A 23242-nucleotide genomic window follows, 5' to 3' on the forward strand; every position below is an offset into this window, starting at 1 on the left:
AGTCCATGAATCCTCAGTCATGTTTGCTTTGGCTGGGATTGTTTTGGAGCTCCTTACTGCTGTCAGATCATCCATCAAAGGTTTACAGCTAGAGATCATGGTTAACTTGCTTCATTTAATAATATTCCTGCTCTGTTATTTTTTCCGTCTATGTTTTCCTGAATGCAAGGCCTATGCTTTAGAAATCAACTCACTGCATTTCTCTTAGATCCTAAAGTTGGTGTTTTTCAGTAAAAAAATTTTGGATAAATGAAAGTTTACAAATGGAAAAATATCCAATATTACCCATGTTGCAATTTCAATTGTTTCAGCAATGGATTATTCATGAATTCAAGGCAATGCATCTAAAAATAGTCAGCACACTTGCTCATTCTTTTCCATTTTAAAATAAAATTGGCATCCTTCAGCTGGAAGTATCAGATTTCACAGCAGACTTAAGGATGGTTCTTGTTAGTTTTTCTAAAATGCTGCAAAAATCCCCTGTGGTTTCAAAGAGTTGTGATTACTAGATTAACCAGCCGTGAACTGAAATTATCTGCAGTTTAAAAGGAGGTTCTTTAAATCAGTCTAGTTTTAAAATTGTGAATTGATACCACAGAACAAGATAACACCATAGATCATTTCTTCCATGAAAAACTATTAACTCTCCCAGGGCAAACAACAAACAGCCTCAAATCAACTGGTTAGCAGTAGTTTAGTGAAGACACTTTGCAAATTGAAAAGTGTGAAATTTATGCTCCAGTTCAATTTTATTTAATGCAAACTGTTTTGCACCTATCACAAAGAATGATTTGTAGTCTGTTTCATTTCAAATGTGGCAGATGTGTGGTAGATGAAAGAATTTTATACATACATTAGCACACTGCTGTTCACAGCAAATCTGTGATTACTGTTTAGAAAGATTTGAATTTTTGTCTGTGAAGCCGGCAATCAGCAAAGAAAGTTTAGGGACTCATCAAAGCACCCAAGCTCCTTCATCTGAATTGGAGCCATTGGTCTGATTTTCCAAGGATGCTATTTTGTTACAATATACAGAAATTCCTGGAGAGATCACACCCATAAAGAGCTCATTAGCAGCCCATAAACTGTGTGAAGCTCCAAGCATCCGTTTAATCAATCTATTTCAGGGACCAAACCATGAAATAGTATGGTGCTAAAAATAACAATAAAATTAAGGACATTGTTAATAGTTAAACACTGAGGATCTCAATTTAATTTAATACAGTGAGATCCAACATCTGCTGGGAAGATATTCTACACTATTTTTAAACACTGAGGAAGACAGATCAAATTTATGATCAGTTGAAAGATACAGCAAGAAAACAGGCTCCTTGACCATAGAGTCTGCATAGACCATTAAACACCCCTTTTTTTACACTAATTCTACCCTAATGCATTTTATTGTCCCCACATTTCCATCAACTCCCTCCAGCTTCTTCTACTCACCTGCACACTAAGGGCAATTTACAGTGACTGATTTTTGGGATGTGGGAGGAAACCAGACTACCTTGAGAAAACTAATACTATCACTGGAAGAATGTGCAAACTCCACACAGACAGCACCAGAGGTCAAGTTTGAACTCAGTTGCTGGAGCTATGAGCCCAGTACTAGCTGTGCCACTGTCTTGCCCTAGCTGCACACCATGCCTTCCTTGTATTCGGGATTGAGCATTCAGGACTCCAAATAGTTTTAGAATGTGATCCAGTTATTTTACGTTTTCATGATTTGTTGTTAAACAAGTTAAACCTTTATTGACTACTGCATATGAAGAAGCGCTGCATGTTTCTTGAGCAGAATTGGGATGAGGCCAACTAATGGAGTGGAATACAAACATTATTAGGCAGCATCTGTAGAAGCAGAGTTAACATCTTAAGGCAGGGATCTTTTATCAGAACTCTTAGGAGGTCATCAATTTGAAATGTTATCTCTGTTTCTCTCTGCACAGATGCTGTCTGATCTACTGTGTATTTTCCATTTCTGTTCCTTTATCAGATTACCAGCATCTGCAATCTTTTTGCTTTGAAATAGTAGAGTTGTCTAAAAGAACATTGCATCTGCCAGAACAAAAATAAATGAATGTGGAAGGCCTTTTTTCCAGTCTGCTGCCAGAGAACCTATTGTCTAACCAAGTATGAATCAAGTACTCCCAACAATTGATCTGAGATACAAAGCACCATGGGATGCCCATCACTGTGCTGCCCAGGTCTAAAATGACAGAAGAGGAGCAAGGTGCTAATATGCTGGCTTCAAGAAGCACCAGATAAAACAGTTATGATTTATATTGACCTATGTGTGTTATGTACATATTTTTAAATATTGAATTTTGTATGGGAATGAAAAAGATCCAAGGCATTTGTTGGTATGCTCAAATTTTGAACTTTGCTGCCGATCTTAATTCAATTATCCCTACTTTTATGAGGTTATTTAATGCATGTTGCTCCACTGGGGTCAAAGTGTTTGGACTCTGCCACCCTCCTTCAGTTCTGTAATAGATGTGAGGGTGGTAAAAGACGTCAAGGAGATAGAGACAGGCTGGTGGAGTGGGCGGATAGGTGGCAGCTAGAATGTAATACCAAGATAAGTGAACTGTTACATTTTGATTGGAAGAATTAGAAGAGGCAAATCTTGCCTCTAAGAAGGTAGAATTCTATAAGAGGTACAAGAGCAGAGAGATTTGGGAGTATATGTACATAGGACCATGAAAGTGTCAGGCGGGCTGACAAAGTGATTAAAAAATATTAGAGGATCCCAGAGTTTATAAATGAAGGCCCGGGGTGCAAGAATAAGGAAGTTATGATGAAACTATATAAAATACTGACATGGCTATAATTAGAGTGTTGCTTCCAGTTCTAGCTACAACACATTAGAAAAGATGTAATGGCTTCAGAGAGAATGCAAAAGAGATATACCAAAATAATTCCAGGGATGAGGGACTTTAATTATGTGGATGACATGGAGAAGCCAGGATTGACCCCATTGGAACCGAGGAGATTGTGAAGGCGTCTGATAAGAGTTATTTAAAATCATGAAGAGTATAGACAGGATAGATGAGGTCCTGAAGAGCGAGTTCAGGGAGCTAGGCAGAAGACTGAGGAACAGGACCTCAAGGGTAGCAATCTCGGGATTGCTGCCGGTGCCACACGATAGTGAAGGCAGGAACAGGAGGAGGTGGCAGATAAATGCGTGGCTGAGAAGTTGGTGCAGGAGTGAGGGTTTTAGATTTCTGGATCATTGGGATCTCTTCTCGGGAGGGTGGGACCAGTACAGAGAGGATGGGTTACACCCGAACCAGAAGGGGGCCAATATCCTTGCGGCTAGGTTTGCTTGGGTGGTTCGGGAGGATTTAAACTAGTTTGTGAGGGGGAAGGGAACCGGAGGAATAGGTCAGAGGAAGAAGGGGATGGGGAAAAGTTAGATCAAACAGGTAGAGAGGCTTTAGGGAAGGTGAAGCAGAATACAGGCTGTAAAAGTAGTAAGGTAGATGGACTGAAGTGTGTTTACTTAAATGCAAGAAGTGTCAGGAATAAGAGAGATGAACTGACGGCTTGGATAAGTATGGGGGACTATGATATTGTGGCTATTACTGAGACGTGGCTGACGTCAGGGCAGGAGTGGATATTGAATATTCCTGGTTTTAGGTGTTTTAAGAGAAATAGGGAAGGGGGGAGAAGAGGAGAAGGGGTGGCGATACTGGTCAGGGACACTGTTACGGCTGTGGAAAGGATGGATGTTGGAGAAGGATCATCTCTAGAGTCCGTATGGGTGGAAGTAAGGAACAAGAAGGGAGCAGTTAGTCTACTAGGAGTATTCTATAGGCCCCCCGGTAGCAGTAGAGATATAGAGGAGCAGATTGGCAGGCAGTGTTTGGAGAGAAGCAAAAATAACAGGGTTGTTATAATGGGAGACTTCAACTTCCCAAATATAGACTGGAACCTGCTTAGTGCCAAAGGTTTAGATGGGACGGAATTTGTTAAATGTGTCCAGGAGGGATTCCTGATGCAGTATGTTGACAGGCCGACTAGAGGGAATGCCATGCTAGATCTAGTTTTAGGAAATGAACCGGGACAGGTGAAGGATCTATTGGTGGGTGAGCATTTGGGGGACAGTGACCATTGCTCCATAACCTTTAAAATTGTCATGGACAGGGACAGGTGCAGAGAGGATAAGAAGATATTTAATTGGGGAAGGGCGAACTATGAGGCTATAAGGAGAGAACTTGGGAGTGTAAATTGGGATGTCCTTTTTGAAGGGAAATGTACTATGGAGATGTGGTCGATGTTCAGGGATCTTATTCAGGATGTTAGGGATAAATATGTCCCGGTGAGGCAGAGAAGGAATGGCAGGGTGAAGGAACCGTGGGTGATGAGAGAGGTGGAAAGACTAGTTAGGGAGAAGAAGGTAGCATACATAAGGTATAAACAGCAAGGTTCAGACAGGGTCCGTGAGGAATATAGAGTAGCGAGGAAGGAACTTAAGAAAGGGCTGAGGAGAGCTAGAAGGGGACATGAAAAGGCATTGGCTAGTAGGGTTAAGGAAGATCCCAAGCCCTTGTTTACGTACGTGAAGGGTAGGAGGATGGCTAGGGTAAAGATAGGTCTGATTAAAGACAAAGGTGGGAGAATGTGCCTGGAAGCAGCGGAAGTGGGAGAAGTTTTCAGTGAATACTTCTCTTCGGTATTCACTAAGGAGAGGGGTCTTGATGACGCGGAAGGGAGTGCTGGTAAGGGTAATGTTCTCGAGGTTGTAGATATCAAGAGAGAGGATTTGTTGAAGTTGTTAAATAATATCAAGACAGATAAATCTCCGGGGCCTAAGGGGATATTCCCCAGGCTGCTTCGAGAGGCGAGGAAGGAGATTGTTGAACCACTGGTAAGGATCTTTGAGTCCTCGTTGTCCACGGGGATGGTGCCGGAGGATTGGAGGGTGGCGAATGTTGTCCCCTTGTTCAATAAAGGTAGTAGGGATAGTCCAGGAAATCACAGACCGGTGAGTCTCACGTCTGTGGTGGGTAAGCTGTTAGAAAGGATTCTAAGGGATAGGATCTATGAACACCTAGAGAATCACAGACTGATTAGGGACACCCAGCATGGCTTTGTGAAGGGAAGATCTTGCCTCACAAGCCTGATAGAGTCTTTGAGGAGGTGACGAGGAGATTGATGAGGGTAGTGCAGTGGATGTGGTCTATATGGATTTTAGTAAGGCGTTTGATAAGGTTCCTCATGGTAGGCTTCTTCAGAAGGTCGGAGGCCAAGGGATCCAAGGAAGCTTGGCTATGTGGATTAGGAATTGGCTTGCCTATAGAAAGCAGAGGGTTGTGGTGGAGGGAGTGCATTCGGATTGGAGGTCAGTGACTAGTGGTGTCCAGCAGGGATCAGTTCTGGGACCTCTACTTCTTGTGATATTATAGATGACTTAGATGAGGGGTGGAAGGCTGGGTTAGTAAGTTTGCGGACGACACTAAGATTGGCAGTGTTGTGGATAGTGTGGAGGGCTGTCGGAGCTTACAGAGGGATATTGATAGGATGCAGAGCTGGGCTGACAAGTGGCAGGTGGAGTTCAATCCGGAGAAGTGTGAGGTGGTACACTTTGGAAGGACAAACTCCAGGGCAGAGTACAAGGTAAATGGCAAGGTACTTGGCAGTGTAGAGGAGCAGAGGGATTCTGGGGGTTCATATTCACAGTTCACTGAAGGTTGCCTACAGGTGGATAGAGCAGTTAAGAAGGCCTATGGGATGTTAGCTTTCATAAGTCGTGGGATTGAGTTTAAGAGCCGCGAAGTGATGATTGCAGCTTTACAAAACTCTAGTTAGGCCACACTTAGAGTACTGTGTTTCAGTTTGGTCGCCGCATTATAGGAAGGATGTGGAGACGTTGGAGAGGGTGCAGAGGAGAGTTACCAGGATGCTGCCTGGATTAGAGTGTATGGAATATGAGGAGAGGCTTAAGGTGCTAGGGCTTTATTCACTGGAAAGGAGGATGAGAGGAGACATGATAGAGGTATATAAAATATTGAGAGGAATAGATAGAGTAGACAGTCAGTGCCTCCTTCCCAGGGCACCAATGCTCAAGACAAGAGGGCATGGCTTTAAGGTTATGGGTGGGAGGTTCAGGGGAGATGTCAGGGGGAGGTTTTTCACCCAGAGAGTGGTTGGTGCATGGAATGCACTGCCTGGGGTGGTGGTGGAGGCAGATACATTGGACAGGCTCAAGAGTTTGTTGGATAGGCATATGGAGGAATGTGAGTTAGAGGGATATGCGGGAGGAAAGGGTTAGATAGTGTGAGGGTGGTTTGATGGACGGCACAACATGGTGGGCCGAAGGGCCTGTTTTGTGCTGTATGGTTCTATGGTTCTATGGAACCTGCTCCCATTGTTGGAGGGATTGGGAACTAGGATTCAAAGAATGAAGGTGAGCAGCAAAAAAGCAAACAAGCAAGAATGACATATTTGTGCAATGGGTAGTTAGAATCTGGAAGGCAGATTCAATTGTGACAATTGTGACATTCAAAAGGGAACCTGATAAGTATCCGCAAGAATTTTCAGAGCAGGGAATAGGATTAGCTGGAGTCCTTTTGCGATGAACCAGTTTGGACTTGATGAGCTCAAGGGCTTCCTTCCATGCTGTGACCATTCTGTGATTCCATGTGCTTGGGGGATGATTGTACCCAGTACCCAACCTCACTTATTTTAGTATAGGCCTGTAATTTTCAAAACTCCATTCAAGTCCCACTCCAGAGATCTTGAGCACAAAAAATCTAGGCTGGCAGTTCAATGCAGCATTTTTGTAGTACCTGAAGTTCCTTTGAAGTGTAGTTACTGTTGTAATGTAAGAAACACAGGGGCCAGTTTTGTACACAGCAAGCTCTCACAAGTAGCAGTGACCAGCTGGATCTATTTTCTTTTTTATGGTATTTATTGATTGATGAGCAATTAGTCAGAAGACCACGGATAATTTCTCACCTCTTCTTTGAAATAGTGCCATGGCATTTTTTTTTTAACCTGAAACTTGGCCGCTCTAACAGTGCTGCATTGGAGTGGCAGCATTGGTTTTTGTGCTTGAGTCACCAGGGCGGGATGCAAACCCACAACTTCCTGAGTCAAAGGAACTGATAGCTGAGCTGCAGCTGGCTCATACAGGTATACAGTAGGTTTAACAGGCCTGTATGCTGAATTTAATTTAATAAATTACCCCAAAAATCCTTAGCCCCGTCAGCCAAAAATCTTGAAACATGACCCTGTTGTAAACTGTTTTGTAAAAGTCCATAAAGCCATAGAGTCAAATGGCATGGAAACAGACCCTTTTGCCCAACTAGTCCATGCTGACCAAGATTCCCATCTAAGCTAATCCAATTTGCCTATGTTTGGCCCATATCCCTCTAAACCTTTCTATTCATGTATGTTAAATGTTGTTAATGTACCTGCCTCAACCACTTCCTCTAGCAGCTCATTCCATATACTGAACACCCTTTGGGTGAAAACATTGCCCCTCAGGTTCCTATTCAATCTCTTCCCTCTCACCTTAAATTCTATGTCCTTTAGTTCTGATTCCCTAACCCTGGGAAAAAGACTGTGTGCATTGACACTATCTATGTCCCTCATTTTATACACCTGTATAAGATCACCCATCATTCTCCTACGTTCCAATGATAAAAGTCCCAACCTGCACATCCTCTCTCCATATCTCAGTCCCTTGATTTCCAGCAACAGCCTTGTTAAATCTCCCTCTGCACTCTTTCCAGCTTAATGGCATCTTTCCTACAGCAGGGTTACAAAAACTGAACACAAACATTCCAAATGTGGCCTCATCAACGTCTTATACAACTGCATCATAACATGCCAACTTCTATACTCGGTGCCCTGACGATGAAGGCCAACATGACAAAAAGCCTTCTTCACCATCCTATCTATCTGCAACGCCAGTCCTGTGAAGTCTGCTGGTTTTCCATAAGACTGTACTGTTGTGAGAGAGTGTAAAAATAGAACAGAGGTGTCAGCTACAATGGAGAGTTTAGCTTTTCTGACACAATTTTGGCAGTATAGTGCAGATAATGCACGGATGTGAAAGGGTTTGAGAATATTCGTTTATACGGCATTTGAGAAAATTCACAAGGAGTGCTCCTAACTGATAAACTAAAAGAGTAAAGGAACATTTTTGATTGTTAAGAATTTCAAAGGTATTGAGAATTTGGATCAAGGAATGCTTTTAAATGCATAAGATTTAAGGAACTGTGTGGATAATAAATGTATCAAACACAAAGGGGAAATTTAAGAAATAAGAACAAAAATGTGAAAACACCTCGGCAGGTGAGGCAACGTCTGCAGAAAGAGGAAAATAGTTAAAATTTCAGCCCAAAGTTGGGCAAAAATAAGTTTGGATTGCAGGAAAAGTGGGAGGGTAAGAAAGAGCAAATGGAAGATATGTGATTGTGTGGAAGCCAGAGAGACTAAATGACAAAAGTGATAGTGGTGATTGGTGAAAGGGATGAGAAATAGGACTGGTGAAAAATCAAAAGAAGTTTCTTCTTATTAAGCAGTCCATCTGGGTCAAGGATAGCATTCTTTCACTTCAGTTCTGTAGGTTTTGAGGTGGCTTTTGAAGGTTATGTGGGACTTATTCACTCTGCCACAGGTGAAGAGAAAGTGCTTGACAGGGCAGATGGGTGGGTCGTGTGGGAGATGGTGCATTCCTTCTGCTAATTTTTGCTGGGTTTCCATGTACTTCCAATGAAGAGATTTGAAGTCCCTCTATGCCTCCCCAGATGCACCATCACATTTTAATTGGTTTATGGACCAGGGATTCCCATGAATTGGTAAAGTTGTCACTTTTTTTCAAGGAGCTTCTTCTCCGCCCTCTGGTTAATTTCTTGCCACGTAATGTAAAGTGCAAATGGCAGACTCGTTATCTGAAATTCAATGAACTCAGTGTTTACTTTAAATACCTCAAATGTACCTGGTTGGAAAACCTCACCTTTCATTAAGTTTAACACTCTTAAACTACAATTTTAGAGACATTTTTAATAGGCTGATAAAATTGTAGGGCAAATCAATGTTTGGAAGGTGGATATTAAAACTATATTAAAAACCATACCAAATTTAAAAATTGGTGTCATGATTCTTGATGAATCACATTAAAGTATCTGAAGGAGACTTTGTAACTTAGTCTAAATGGACCAATGATTTTCTCCTATCTGAAACATAACTGTGCTGTGATATGCCACTCTTCTGAGCAATAAGACCCAACATTTACTTTAATGAGCAACACACAGAACACTGGAGGCATTCAGCGGGTCAGGCAGCATGTATTGGAAGGTAATGGACAGACGTTTTGGGTCAACACTCTTCATCTGGACTGAAAGATAGAGAGGAGATAACTAGGATAAAAAGGTGGAGGGAAGGAGTAGAGCAAAAGTTGGCAGGATTCCTCTCCTATCAGATTCCATCATCTTCAGCTCTTTGTCACTTCCACCTATCACCTCCCAGCTTCTAGCGCCTCTCCCCTCCCCATCTGCCTATCAACCCCACTCACCTGGATCCACCTATCACCTGCCAGCCAGTTGTTGCTCCACCCCTACCCTCCACCTCTTTATACTGGCTATCTTGTCTCTATCTTTCAGTTCAGATGAAGGATTTCAACCCAAAATGTCAACTGTCCATTTTCCTCCACAGATGCTGCCTGACCCACTGAGATCCTTCAGCATTTTGTGTATTATTCCAGATTCCAGCATCAGTAGTCTCTTGTGTCTCCGTTTAACTTAATGAGTTTATTTATAAGATATTTTAATGAGTTCAACCAGAAATAATTCTGGAATAGAATACAAACAAGATACATAGTTAAAACATACGCTGTTACATTAATTTTGTTCCTTTTTGCCCCCTCAGTGCGTGATCGAGTCAGATCAAAAATGGAACGAGACATTTTGGCTGAAGTCAATCACCCTTTTATAGTAAAGTTGCACTATGGTAAGTTTTGTGTTAATCATTCAAACCTTTCTTTGGTATTGGTTGACTATAACAAAAGGCATACAAAATAAATAAGTTATATAAGTTAAAGTGGGGTTCTCCTATCTTAAGCCCGAATACATTACTTTTACAAATGGATATTTAGATTCAGTCACAAAAGAACTCAGGTGTCCTTCTGTGGATATATTCATTCCTCCAATTTTGGCCACTTAAAAACATGTTAAGACGTTTTGCAATGTTAATTGCACGATACAAATGTAATTTGTTCTTGTTGAACATTTAAATTAATGCAATTTACAAAGAAGAAAGATAAATAAATTTGTTCTTTTATCATGGATGACCTGAATACACCTGCCATCTCATTGTACAAGGCCTTCATCTCTTGAAATCAGATTATTATCCAATTTAATTGATACTTAATTTTCCCTCTCTTACCTTTTGAGTGAAAAGGTTTCACCTGATTTTTTTTTGTGTGTGAGATGATGCATTTTGGGAAGTCAAATAGATATAGGACATACAGCTAATTGTAGGGTACTGAGGAATGTTGATGAACAGAGGGATCTTAGGGTTCAAATCCATAGTTCCCTGAAGGTGGCAACACAGGCAGATTGAGTGATGAATGCATATGGCATATTTGCCTTCATAGGTTGGGGAATAGAATGTAAAAGTTGGGAAGTTATGTTGCAACCAACAAAACATTGGTTAGGCCTCACTTGGAGTATTGCATGTAGTTCTGGGTGCCACACTATAGGAAGGATGTGATCCTGCTGGAGAAAATACAGAAGAGATTCACCAAGATGCTGTTGGAGTGGAGGACTTTAGTTATGGGGAGAGATTGAAATCAGCATTTGTTTTCCCTGGACTGAAGGTGGCTGAGGGGATGAACTGATGGAGATATTTAAAATTATACAAGGCATAGATAGGGTAAATAGTCAGAATATTTTTCCTATGGTAGGGATATCAAAAACAAGAGGACATAGGTTTAAGGCGAGGGGAAGAAATTTTAAAATTTTAAGAAATGTTTTACACAATGTGGTTGATATCAGAATGATCTACCAGAGGAGGTGGCAGACAGGCACTTAAATAGGCAAGGTATAGAAGGATATGGACCTAAGAGGGCACATAGGATTATGTTGATGGACAAAAGGGACAGCAGGAATGTGCTGGGCCAAAGGGCCCATTTCTGTACTGTACAACTCTATGACCTCAAGCGTTGTATTGTCAGCCTTATTACACACAGATCTTGGATCTTTTCTGTTTGAATTTTATCATCATATGGATATCTTCATTGTTTTTTTCAGTCACTTTCTGGATCATTGAAATACTATCTGATTATTAATTGTAGATTCTTTATGACATCCCATACCTACAGAGGTGAGACCCTCTCTGACAAAATTAATTTCCAATCAGAGCCTATCCTTGCCTTTGCTCTCAACTATTCCTTATTTCTTCTGTTCTATCATTTAGTCACATCATGATTTTTTTTCTGCTTTCCCTGTTCCACTCTGGTTTTATTTCTTACCTTCCAATCAATTTCTCTTGTGGTTCATTCTATAATTAAATATTTAGAAGTCAGATAATTAGATGAATTAGAAGTCTTACTTTTTTTGTCTCTTCTGCAGCATTCCAGACTGAAGGAAAATTGTATCTGATTTTAGATTTTCTAAGAGGTGGTGACCTTTTTACAAGATTATCCAAAGAGGTATGTTAGCAAAACAGTAATTGTCCCCTGTTATATTTAAGATATCTCATCCATGCACAGAACAAATTGTGCCTTTAGGCTCAGAGGATGAATACTCAAGGATGATTTAGGAGAGTGAAGAATTCTACCAAAGATGCATATTATTCAGAGATATGTTCATTAATTGTCTTTGGAAATTATTAATGATATTTGGGAAGTTTTGTATGATGTCTCTGGTAGGATTTGCTCACTTCATTGTATTTTACATTTTTATTGCAATCTTATATCTCAAAGCAGTTCATATATAGTTAATGGCACAGATCTTTTGCTGATCTTAAGATCACCTGCTCTTGGATCACACTGTTTCTTCAGCTTGGTCCCAGGTGCAGTCTTCCACAATGAGTTTACTTCCAGCTCATCAGCACATTGCAGTGTAGCACAGGGACTCTCATATTGCAAGTGACTGGTTATACTTCCCAGCCCCCAGGCTCAGTGGCTGTCAAAGCTGTCATTAAGATAGATTTCCAGCCAGAGCCTTACCTTGCCTTTGCGCTCAGCCATTCCATGTGTATGTCACTAATATGAACATTCAAAAACACCCAGGAAATATCAGAATCAGGTTTATTATCATATTTATCAGGTTCATTATGTCGTGAAATTTGTTATTTTGTGGCAGTAGTACAGTGCAAATAAGTACAGTGCAAATTATTAATAAAGTAATAATAAAAAGCTAAACTTATGATTATTTAAAAAAATTAAAATATTTAAGATACTTTCACACACAAAAAAATTAAGTTGTTTCTTCCCATTGATTTGAGCTTTAGTAATGCCAGTTAATCTGGCATAGGTTCAGCAGATACATTTTCCAGCCTTAGAGCTGAAAAATCTGAAGATGTGTTTATTGCCCATTGGATTCCTTGAGGAGTCCATTGCCATAACTCAGGGGCAGAAGCAGCATGGATGGTAAAGTGGAAAATAGTGAAGCTATCAAAGAATTCTTTTGTTCTGATATTCCAAATAAAAACACAACAGCCTGAAACCATAGGAAATGGGTGAGGTATTAAATGAGTACTTTGCATCAGTATTCACCAAGAAGGACATGGAGGATCAGTGTGGGGTATGCTAATATTCCAAGGCAAGTTAATATCAAGAAGGAGGAAGTGTTGGGTCTCTTGAAGAACATTAAGGTGGTTACGTCCCCAGGGCCTGATAGGAGCTATCGCAGGTTATTGAGGGAGGCAAGGGAGGAGATTGCTTGGGCCTTGACAGAGATCTTTGTATCCTCTTTAGTCACAGGGCAAGTCCCAAAGGACTGGATAGTAGCCAGTGTTGCTTCTTTGTTTAAGAAGGGCAATAGGGATAATCCTGCAAATTAGAGACTGGTGACCTTACATCAACGGTAGGGACATTATTGGAGAAGATTCTTAGGAATAGGGTCTATTCACATCTAGAAAAACATAGACTTATTGGGGATAGTCAGCATTGGCCTTGTGTGGGGTGCGTCTTGTTTTATGAACTTGACTGAGTTTTTTGAGGAGGTGATGAAGATGATTGATGAGGTAGGGCACTGGATATTGTCGACATGGACTTTAGTAAAGCAATCGCCAAGATCCCTCATGGTAAGCTGACTTGGTAGGTTGGATTGAAAATTGAATGAAGTGGTGTTTCTCTGACTGGAGGTTTGTGACCAGTGGTGTTCTACAGGGATAGGGTCATAAAGAGAGCTTTTGGCACTTTGGTCTTCATAAATCAGGGCATTGAGTACCGGAGTTAGGATGTTATGTTGAAGTTGTACAAGACGTTGGTGAGGCCGAATTTGGAGTATTGTGTGCAGTTCTGGTCAACAACCAACAGGAAAGATATCAATAGGCTTGAAAGAGTGCAGAGAAAATTTACAAGGATGTTGCTAGGACTTAAGGACCTGAGTTATACGGAAAGATTGAATAGGTTAGGACTTTATTCCCTGGAGCGCAGGAGAATGAAGGGAGATCTTATAGAGGTATTACAAAATTATGAGGGGTATAGATAGGGTGAATGCATACAGGCTTTTTCCCCTCAGGTTGGGTGAGACTAGAACTAGAGGACAGAGGTTTAAGGTGAAAGGTGAAATATGTAAGGGGAATCTGAGGGGAAACTTCTTCACTCAGAGGGTGGTGCATGTATGGAACAAGCTGCCAGCGAAAGTGGTAGATGTGGGTTCAATTGTAAATTTAAGAGAGGTTTGGACAGGTACATGAACGGGAGGGGTTTGGAGGGATATGGTCCAGGTGCAAGTAGATGTACTAGGCAGAAGATCAGGTTGGCATGAACTAAATGGGTTGAAGGGCCCGTTTCTGTGCTATAGTACTCTACGACTCTAGTTGGAGATATAGGCGAGAAATGGCAGATAGAGTTTAATCTGGACAAGTATGAGATGTTGCACTTTGGGAGGTCAAATGTAAGAGGAAAGTATACGGGAAATGGCAGAACCCTTAGGAACATTGATGTGCAGAGGGATATTAGGGTGCAGTTCATATCTCCCTTAAAGTAGCAACACAAGTAGGTAGGGTGGTAAAGAAGGCGTACAGCACACTTGCCTTCATCAGTTGGGGCGCTGAGTGTAAAATTGGAGAAGTAATGTTGCAGGTATATAACACTTTAGTCAGGCCACATTTGGATATTGTGTGCAGTTCTGGTCACCACATTACAGGAAGGATGTGGAGGCTTTGGGAGAGGGTGCAAAAGAAGTTCACTAGGATGTTGCCTGAGTTAGAGAATATCAGTTATCAAGAGAGGTTGGATAAACTTGGATTGTTTTCTCTGGAGCATCAGAGGCTGAGGGAGACCTAACAGAAGTTTATAAAATTATGAGGCATTGATAGGGTAGATAGTCAATGTCTTTTTCCCATGGTGGAAATGTCAAATACTAGAGGGCATAGCTTTAAGGTGAAAGTTTAAAGGAGATGCATGAGGGAAGTTTTATTTTCCACAGACAGTGGTAGGTGCCCAGAACGCACTGCCAGCAGGGGTGGTGTAGCAGATACAAGAGACATTTAGATGGGCACATGAACAGGCAGGTAATGGAGGGATGTAGACCATGTGCAAGCAGATGGGATTAGTTAAATTTGGCATCATGGTCGACAAACACATAGTGGGCCGCAGGGCCTGTTGCTGTGCTGTACTGGTCTATTTTCTATGAGCAGTTTTGCCAGGTTTTACCATCTCAACTGGGTGTAGGCTGAAGCCCATCTTTCTGCTCCAGCTCTTCATAGAGTCCAACTGGGGACTGCAGACTTCCTTAGAATTACCAACAATTTTGGTAAAAAATCTACCTGCTGAGCCAATTCCATCTTAATCTTGCATAATTACTGCTGGCTTATTGATTTCAATAGGAAGAAACAACTGTAAGGAGAACAGTAAGAAGAAGTTTTCTGATTGTAAAGCAAATAATTGCTGATGCTCTACATCAGAAATAAAACAGAAAATGTTAGAAACACTCAGCAGGGCAGGTAGTATCTGTGGAGAGAGAAACAGCTAACATTTCAGGTTAATGACCTTTCATCAGAATTGGCAAGATTTAGTCAACAGGCATGTTTTAATTGCAGGGAATAGGAAGAGTGGGGAGAACAAAGAGAATGTCTGTGATAGGATAGTGTCTGAGAAAATGGATGAAACAGATCGGTCTCAACTGAGAGCAGGTGGTGAGGGTTTGTTAATGGCAGCTATATGAAGGAGATATAACTCGAGGGAGAACAGAGGGGAGAGAAACAAAGAAAGCAGATACTGGAACTGTGAAACAGAGAACACAGCTGTTGCTGGAAACATGAAATAAAGGAAAATGCTGGGAAAACCCAGAAGGTCAATATTGAAATGGAGTTCACTGAAGTTTTAGGATGACAACTGTGCCATTGCAAGAATCTGCAGACCAGCGAGTATTTCCGTAATTTTCTGTTTCTACTTCAGGTTTCCAGATTCTGCAGTTTTTTGCTTTTCAGTCCCTGTCCAATTCCGATATAAATTAAATAAAGGAAAAGGCTTTCCCAGCCATCTCTTTTCTTTGATTTAATTAAGTTGATGTAAAATTGATTTTAATGTCATGTGAGAGGTTTGTAATTTTCTTTAAAAAAAGATGATCAATTTAATTCTTACAGGTATTTTTTTATTTTCAAATAGTGCCTGGGTACCAAAGCTATTCACAAATGTTGAATCTTTGACAGCTGGGTGAATCTAGAATGAGGCATCACCAGCTGTCATTGCAAAGTGGGAGTGGCGCTGCCCCTCCAATCAATGGGAATCAGCTTGCAAGTGCAAGGGTACATCTGGGAATTTACTATAAGCATCTGTAGATCCCTACCATTCTCCGTCACCAGAACCCCTTCTGTCCCATCTGACTTGTTCCTCCTCCAGTGTTTTATGTGCAAGAAAACCAATGGAATAGAAAGATGGATACCAGTTTAACATTTTAACTGGAGTTTTGCAGTTGTAGTAACAAGAAAACTAACAGCGCTATCTGTCATTACACCACTAAACTAATAAAAGCCTTGGAACTTCAATGCCTGCTTAGTTTAACACTGGAAATCCTGAAGTTGCTGTTGGTTATTCACTCCTCCTCTACAGGTTGCACAGTTCGCAGCTATCTCCAGCAGAGTCAAGGGAAAATCACTAGAATTAATGTGAACTTAAGATAATTATGAACTAATCTCAGTGGGAAATATCTGGAATATATTATGCTTTGTTGTATGTAGCCCTAATGGTAAAATTACAGCTCAGCATGCTTTCTGGCCCTAAGGAAACTAATTTTTTTTATATACATTGAAGTTCCCTGCGAAAGAGATTTCAAATTATGATGGTTTTTAAAATTATAAAACATATTTATGACATTTCTACTTCACTGTATTTGTATGTTCCAGTACTTAATTAGTGTACTGTAAAGTTTTACAGTTAATTAAAAGTTGCACTTTTTCCTTCTTTATTTGATGTCGGTGTGGTTGGATGACATCATTTTTTAGAAGTATTCAGCTAATTTGGTAACTTTCTCCCTAAAGGTGATGTTCACAGAAGAAGATGTCAAATTCTATCTAGCTGAGCTTGCCTTGGCATTAGATCACCTCCATGGCCTTGGGATCATTTATAGGGACTTAAAACCAGAAAAGTAAGAAATGTTTCTTTTCTCTCAGAATGACAAGATTAACAGTCACAATTTGCATAAAATTATTTCTTCCCCCATTCCTAAGTTAACACATGGTATTCAACTGCATTATATTTTGTTTCAAATAAAACCAGTGATAAATTCTTGCCTGTGCACACAAGTATGTAAAAACAGCTAAATACACAGAGATATAGCATATATAAATCACACTCGTACATGACACATAATATAATTGCGATAAAACCACTTGCTACCAGTTGTCAATCCTAGATTGCTGTTGACCGTAGGAGGGCAATCGTTTGTCATCACTGGCTCTCTACCAGTGTAAAAGCAGCTGTGTGGTTTGCTCTAAACCTACAGTCTCAGGTTCTAATCAGCCTGAAACAGTGGGCATGCAATCTATATTTCATTGCTCTCTAAAAATAAAAGGGAAAGAGCTGAGCAATTCCTATGCCGTGAGGCAATTTGATATTTCATACACATACTAAAGAATGTGGGAAAGGTTTTTGCCGGGTGGTATCAAGTGAACAAACAGCATGATATTTCAGTTTCAAAGCATAATCCATCTTGTGAACCAGTAGTTCACATGAAAGATTGAATTCCCTTTTGTGAGATTTGATCTTTTAATCAAATCACTTGCCTTAGCTTCACCAGCTTCACAGCCAACGACGTGGCAGCTAAAACTGCTGCCTCAGTAATATTTTCATTTGGATTCAGACAAGTAACACTTTTTGGCCATGATTATACAGGGCAGGTTTTTCTCTAACAGTGTTAAAAGACAGAAAAATGTATTATTCTCTAAATATCCAATGCCTGATTTTCGTGAGAGGTAGAAATCGAGGCAGGCACAAGAGACTGAAGTTGCTAAAATCTGGGGCAAAAAACAAACTGCTGGAGGAATTCAGTAGGTCGAGCAGCATCTGTGGGGGGGCAGGAATTGTTGATGTTTCAGGTTGAGACCCTGTATCAGTACTGAGAGTGCAATTACCACTGCATTCACCCCTAAACATTCACTTACTCAATGATCAATGTATTTAACTACATGCATACCATTCACATGATCACTTCAGCAACTTCCCAAGGCTTCTTCAAAACACCTCCTAAACTTGTACCTCCTACCAGCACATGATGTATTGCTTCCCTCTCCACTCTCAGTCCTTATTCAGGGTCTTGACCTGAGGCATTGACAATTCCTCTCTCCCCACAGATGCTGCCTGATATGCTGAGTTCCTCCAGCAGTTTGATTTTTGCTCAAGATGTAGAGGCAATCAGCAGTACAATAAGTGAACTCAAAGTGAAAACAGCAAAGTAATATATGAATTGCTGTAAGGTCAAATGTTGCTAAAACCTTTGAAGTACTGCAGCTTTGTCACTGCTGTAGTATGTTAGATGTTGGATACAAAAGTTTCAGGTGCAGATCCTCAGTCAGATATGAAGTCCTTTTCTTTTCACATGTTGACAGACTTGCCATATTTCCACTTCATATTTAAGTCTTGGCAGTATTGTTTTTAAAGCAGATTATTTGTGTAAAATTTTCTTTCAGTTATTTGAGGGTCGATATTGGTTGAAGTGAGTCACACCTAGCAAAAAGGAAATGATTATAATTGTTAAAGGCCAATCCCCTCTGTCCGTGGACATACTTCAGAAGTTTCTAAAGGCAGTGTTCTCAATCCATTCATTTTCAGTTGCTTCATTAATGACTTTTATTATATCACGTCAGAAGCAGAGATGTTCCTGATGATCCTACTCACAACCTCACAACTCAAATAGTGAACCAGTCCATTCCTGCACAAAGCGAGATCTAGACAACTTTCAAAGTTAGGCTACTCAGTGCCATGAAACATTCACACCATCAAGTCCCAAGCATTAGGTATCTCTAATACCCAACTAAGCCAAGTGTTATCTTGTCTTTGAAATACAATGATCCTTCAACTTTGCTAGGTCAAAATATTTGCAGTCCCTACCTAACACTCAAAGGGAATACCTTCAACAGGCAGATTTCAGTGGTTCAAGAAGCTGGCTCAAACCTTCTGCTGGAGCATATTGGATGGGCAATAAATGTTGGCTTTGTCAATAAAGCCCGTACTCATCTGTGAATGAATGAAAATAAATTCAACAGTCTTTTACACATTGAAGGGTTTTGCGAGAATCTAATGTCCATATGCTGGTTAATCTTTGCTCACAGTTCTAGTTTATGACCCAGAATCTACTTATTAACACCCAATAATAAGTTATCTCTGTTTAGCAACCTGACTGTTGCTGAAGATTCAGAATCACTGAGCTGACCAAAGGCTAAATGCATTGAAAGAAGGTATTAATTACCGTCTTGTTCACTGTTAGGATAGAAATAGTCAGTACAGAGTGAGCGTATTTCTATGTGCTGTCTATTGTAGGTCCAGCCTGAATATCACTTGTCTTTACTGAAAACCTCAATTGGAAAATTATATTCTGTACTTCATAATGAGAGAGAGTTCTCGTATCTGTCAACAATGGGAAAAGACTGATACTTCTGAATTTTAAATATGAGAATGAGCTTAAGTACTATTCTTCACTGAGGGATTTCTCACATTTGATTTTTTGCTATTTAAATTTCAGTGTACTTCTAGATGAAGATGGTCATATTAAAATAACAGGTGGGTACCAATTGGATTAATCAAATAGAATAATAAACTAAGCTGCACTGAAATTGAACATTCAAGTTGCATGCGTCACTTCTGACAGTCTGACAAGGTTTCAGTTTTATTAAAAGTCATTTTTGTTGCTCAGACTTTGGGCTCAGCAAGGAAGCTGTTGACCATGACAAGAGAGCCTATTCCTTCTGTGGGACAATAGAGTACATGGCTCCTGAGGTAGTCAACCGCCGTGGTCATACACAAAGTGCAGACTGGTGGTCCTTTGGTGTTTTAATGGTAAGTGAAATCATCTTACATTGGTGACAACAAGGGATTGTGATTCTTTTATTAGGTTTTCTTCATCTAATTTCCCAAAGGACCATTCCAGGGTTGAGAGCATTTGATTTTTCTGGCTAGTAGTTAAATTTCATTTCTTTTGAGGGCAGTTGGATGAGTGCACACATCAGTTACTTGTGAGAATTGAGATCATTTTGCAAGCTAGAGGTTCTGCAATGGAGTGAATGAAATTAAAGTGATATTTAATTAAATTTAGCATCAGTGTCAAAACTATTTTTTTCTGGGTTATAGTTTTCTTTCTTCCCCTCTTCTCTAAGAGGCAGTGATGATTTGACAAGTATTAGAAACCCTTGCATTTTGTTTTGACTGTTTTCTAAAATATTCTGACAGAATAGCCAAATGGTTTAGCGGAATAAATGCAGTGGCATCTGCAAAGGTATATATTTACTTATCATCAAGTATGATCCCTGAATATCTTTGCAAAAATGACAATGCCAATTATGACAGTATTTTGACAAGGAATTGCTGATTTATTAAAGAAAGTAAAATAGAAATTGCCATCCGTGGGATAAGCATTTTAACTGTAGTCACAGATGTAAGTCATCAAAAATATGTCATACCCTGGCCATGAATTCTCACTTGTTGCCTCTCTGGATTAATGGCTTGGACATAAAGCAGCTCCCACAATTTAGGTTTTAAGGCCACAGAATGGTAGAATTTGCAGGCTTCTTACCAAAGTATGATGTTTGCTTTATTCAGTGAGGGAAAAACACAAGGAATTAGGCAGCACTCAGACAAAGGAATCCTAAAAATCAACTGCAAAGAATAATCCTAATTTGTAAGGCCTACCAATTTGGTCCAAAACATCCTGGAGCCATTTGGCAAGGTCTTCAGGAGCATAGCATCCAAAAACAAACCAAGGCATCATGTATGAGACCAACACCCAGCCACAGAAAGTGACAGAAAGCAGGATACCTCTCCAAAACCAGCCTGATCTGCTGGCATCTGTCCTGCATTTGACTTTCATAGTTTGTAATATGTGAGTATTTGTTAAATTTGTGCTCTGAATTAATGTTTTACATTCCATTGTCTGTATTTTTACCCACACCCCTCCTTTTAAAGGCTGAGTTGAAAGGAATCTTAAATGGACTAAATCAAATTCAAATGAGTAGCAGGAGTCATCATATTTGCAGTGGGTTAATGGGTATCAAAATTCTTATCTCTTGATGGCTATAGAGTGACAGCCCACAGAGCTTATTGAAATTATGTTGAAGCAGCAAAGAGCTGCTGGTGCTGCCACTCCTAAAACTGACAAGCTTAATGTCATCTAGTCTCCTGCTTTTGAAATGGTCATTCCACAAATTACGTACTTCAACTACCACGGTTTGCATAAAAATGAGTTTTTATCCCTCAATCTATCAGTTATGCACATTTAGAATAGTTTAAAATGTTCAAAATGTTACACCTTAAGAAAGATAATATCACCCAATATCCACTGCTTCTGAATTATTTCCACATAAAGATTTTAACATTATACTTTCCTAATTATAGTCATAGGGTTTACCTCATCCCTGAATTTCTGTCCACATTCCGCACTTGACTCCAGGAATCTCATCCCTCAATCTCCCTTTCAAGGTGTTGACACATGTATGAGGGGCCCAATTGCCATCTATATTACTGAATCATTCTAAAGATGTATTTAGAATGATTCAGTGATAAAGGACAGAATGGAAAGAACCAGTGGTATGTGCATGGATAAAGTCCAATATAGTTTCTTCATAGTTGAAAGATTTTGAATGTTTGTACATGCACCTTACTCAGGTTGGGTTAAGTCCTGATCTACTGCGGCATCCAGCTACTTGGTTACCAGTTCCAAGTAACTGGTAACCAAGATATGGTGAAATCCTATGGCCTCTTTCAGACTATACCTTTCTATGATTTTATAATTCTATGACCATATCACTCCTCTCCACGCAAGACTGCCTTATATGTTTCCCAACCCTTGATTCCCCTGCCCACCTGCAGGATCCATGCCCTGACCTTGATCTCCTGGATTCTTGACCCTTTATTTGCTGGCACCCTACCACTCCCCATTCTCAAAGGTTTCATTGCTAAATTGGGATGCTTTTCATCTATTTTGCCCCCTAAAGGCTTGTCTGTCGAACAGAGTTAATCGAGATCTATATTCTTTTGTGGCCATTCTACCACTCTGTAGCGGTATCTTGATGCTGTTGTACCAGGCTGTTGATGAATTATTCTAGAGTCTGCAGCATGCAGGCATTGTCTGTGCTGCAGTTTAGCCTGCGGGTTCAACCTGTGATCATTGTTTTTTGTTTAGGTCCACACACATGTAAATAGAGTTGGCCGTAACTTTCACATGAGAAAGAATGGACTCCCAGCTCTGCACCATGCACTGTGCCAGAATGGCACCAGATCCTCCCATGCTTTCTGATATTGAATGCTAGTTTCTTGGCAGGTTTCCCAACACAAGAAACATGTCAATGTGCATCATTATCAGTCTTCTTCTCCAGCATATACTGTCAAAATCATCTGCAGCAGAACTCATTTTTGATTATATCCTGTGTGAAACCGGTACCTGGGCTGTCCTTTCCCCTAACATTTTACTCCTGATTTATCTGATCCCACTTTCTTCTTGGTATTTTCCTGAAAGACCTCATGGCACCTTTCTTCCTTTCTAACTCCTCCACCAAGACTTGCAGTGGCCACTCTATCCCATGCTGTGCTATTCTTCAAGGTTTCCTATTTAGATGAATTTCCTGCAAGACTGTCATCACTTATTCCAGACATGATCACGGCCTTTTAAGAGATATTTGTAGCTTAAGTTGAACTAGTAACTTGTGATACTGACTGCAAATTGTTAGTTGGCCTACTGCACAATGACTGCCCAACAATGCCAACCAATTTCTTAGTCGATATTTTTTGATTAGTTTTGAATTGGAAAATATGTGTACACCAAGGGTTTCCAGTGTGCCGGTTCATGAAATTCTACAAGTTGACATGAAGGTACAGCAAGCAATTGGGAAGACAAACCATACATTGGTCTTTTTTGCAAAGGGGTTGCAGTTTAAGAGTAAGATTTTTTGCTTAAATTGTTTGGAGCTTTTTTGGGACCACACTTGATCCATTCATGAAAATTTTGAAGAGGTAATCTCCTAAAAGGATGGCTTGGTGCTGTCATGTTGGAAGTGGCCATTGACTGGCAATAAAGTGGTGAGAATGTTTCTCCTCACTTTTTGGTGTATAGCTCTTGCTGTGAATGGGTATGGAATGTTTCATTATCAAGGACCAGTCAGAGGTGTCATTTGTGAAAATCAAAGGTCTTAACTCTTTACCTTATATAAACAGAAAGATTTGCTTTCAACCACTGTTCAGATAGTATGAATCAACAGATCTATCATTAGTTACACCAGTAGTTTTGTCCAGGAATCAGCTATTATGCCTTCACTGTACTGCAATCCAGTGTATTCACATTATTTGAAACAAAAGAAATAATGCAAAGATGGTACCTGGCAAACCAAGGCTTATCGTAGAGTACCACCCTAG

General features: G+C 40.2%; 1 protein-coding gene across 3 annotated transcripts in view; it reads left to right on the forward strand.

The window, feature by feature from the left end:
• Positions 1–23242, forward strand: part of rps6ka2 (ribosomal protein S6 kinase, polypeptide 2) — a 216695-nt gene that overhangs the window by 141000 nt on the left and 52453 nt on the right. For all 3 annotated transcript variants that reach the window (XM_052011830.1, XM_052011831.1, XM_052011832.1), the window contains 5 exons: positions 9880–9960; positions 11583–11662; positions 16666–16772; positions 19365–19402; positions 19536–19678. In XM_052011830.1, coding sequence (XP_051867790.1) covers positions 9880–9960; positions 11583–11662; positions 16666–16772; positions 19365–19402; positions 19536–19678 — 449 coding nt within the window. The remainder of the gene's footprint in view (positions 1–9879; positions 9961–11582; positions 11663–16665; positions 16773–19364; positions 19403–19535; positions 19679–23242) is intronic.

The sequence above is a fragment of the Pristis pectinata genome, chromosome 3, assembly GCF_009764475.1.
Source record: "Pristis pectinata isolate sPriPec2 chromosome 3, sPriPec2.1.pri, whole genome shotgun sequence".
Classification (NCBI taxonomy): Eukaryota; Metazoa; Chordata; class Chondrichthyes; order Rhinopristiformes; family Pristidae; genus Pristis; species Pristis pectinata.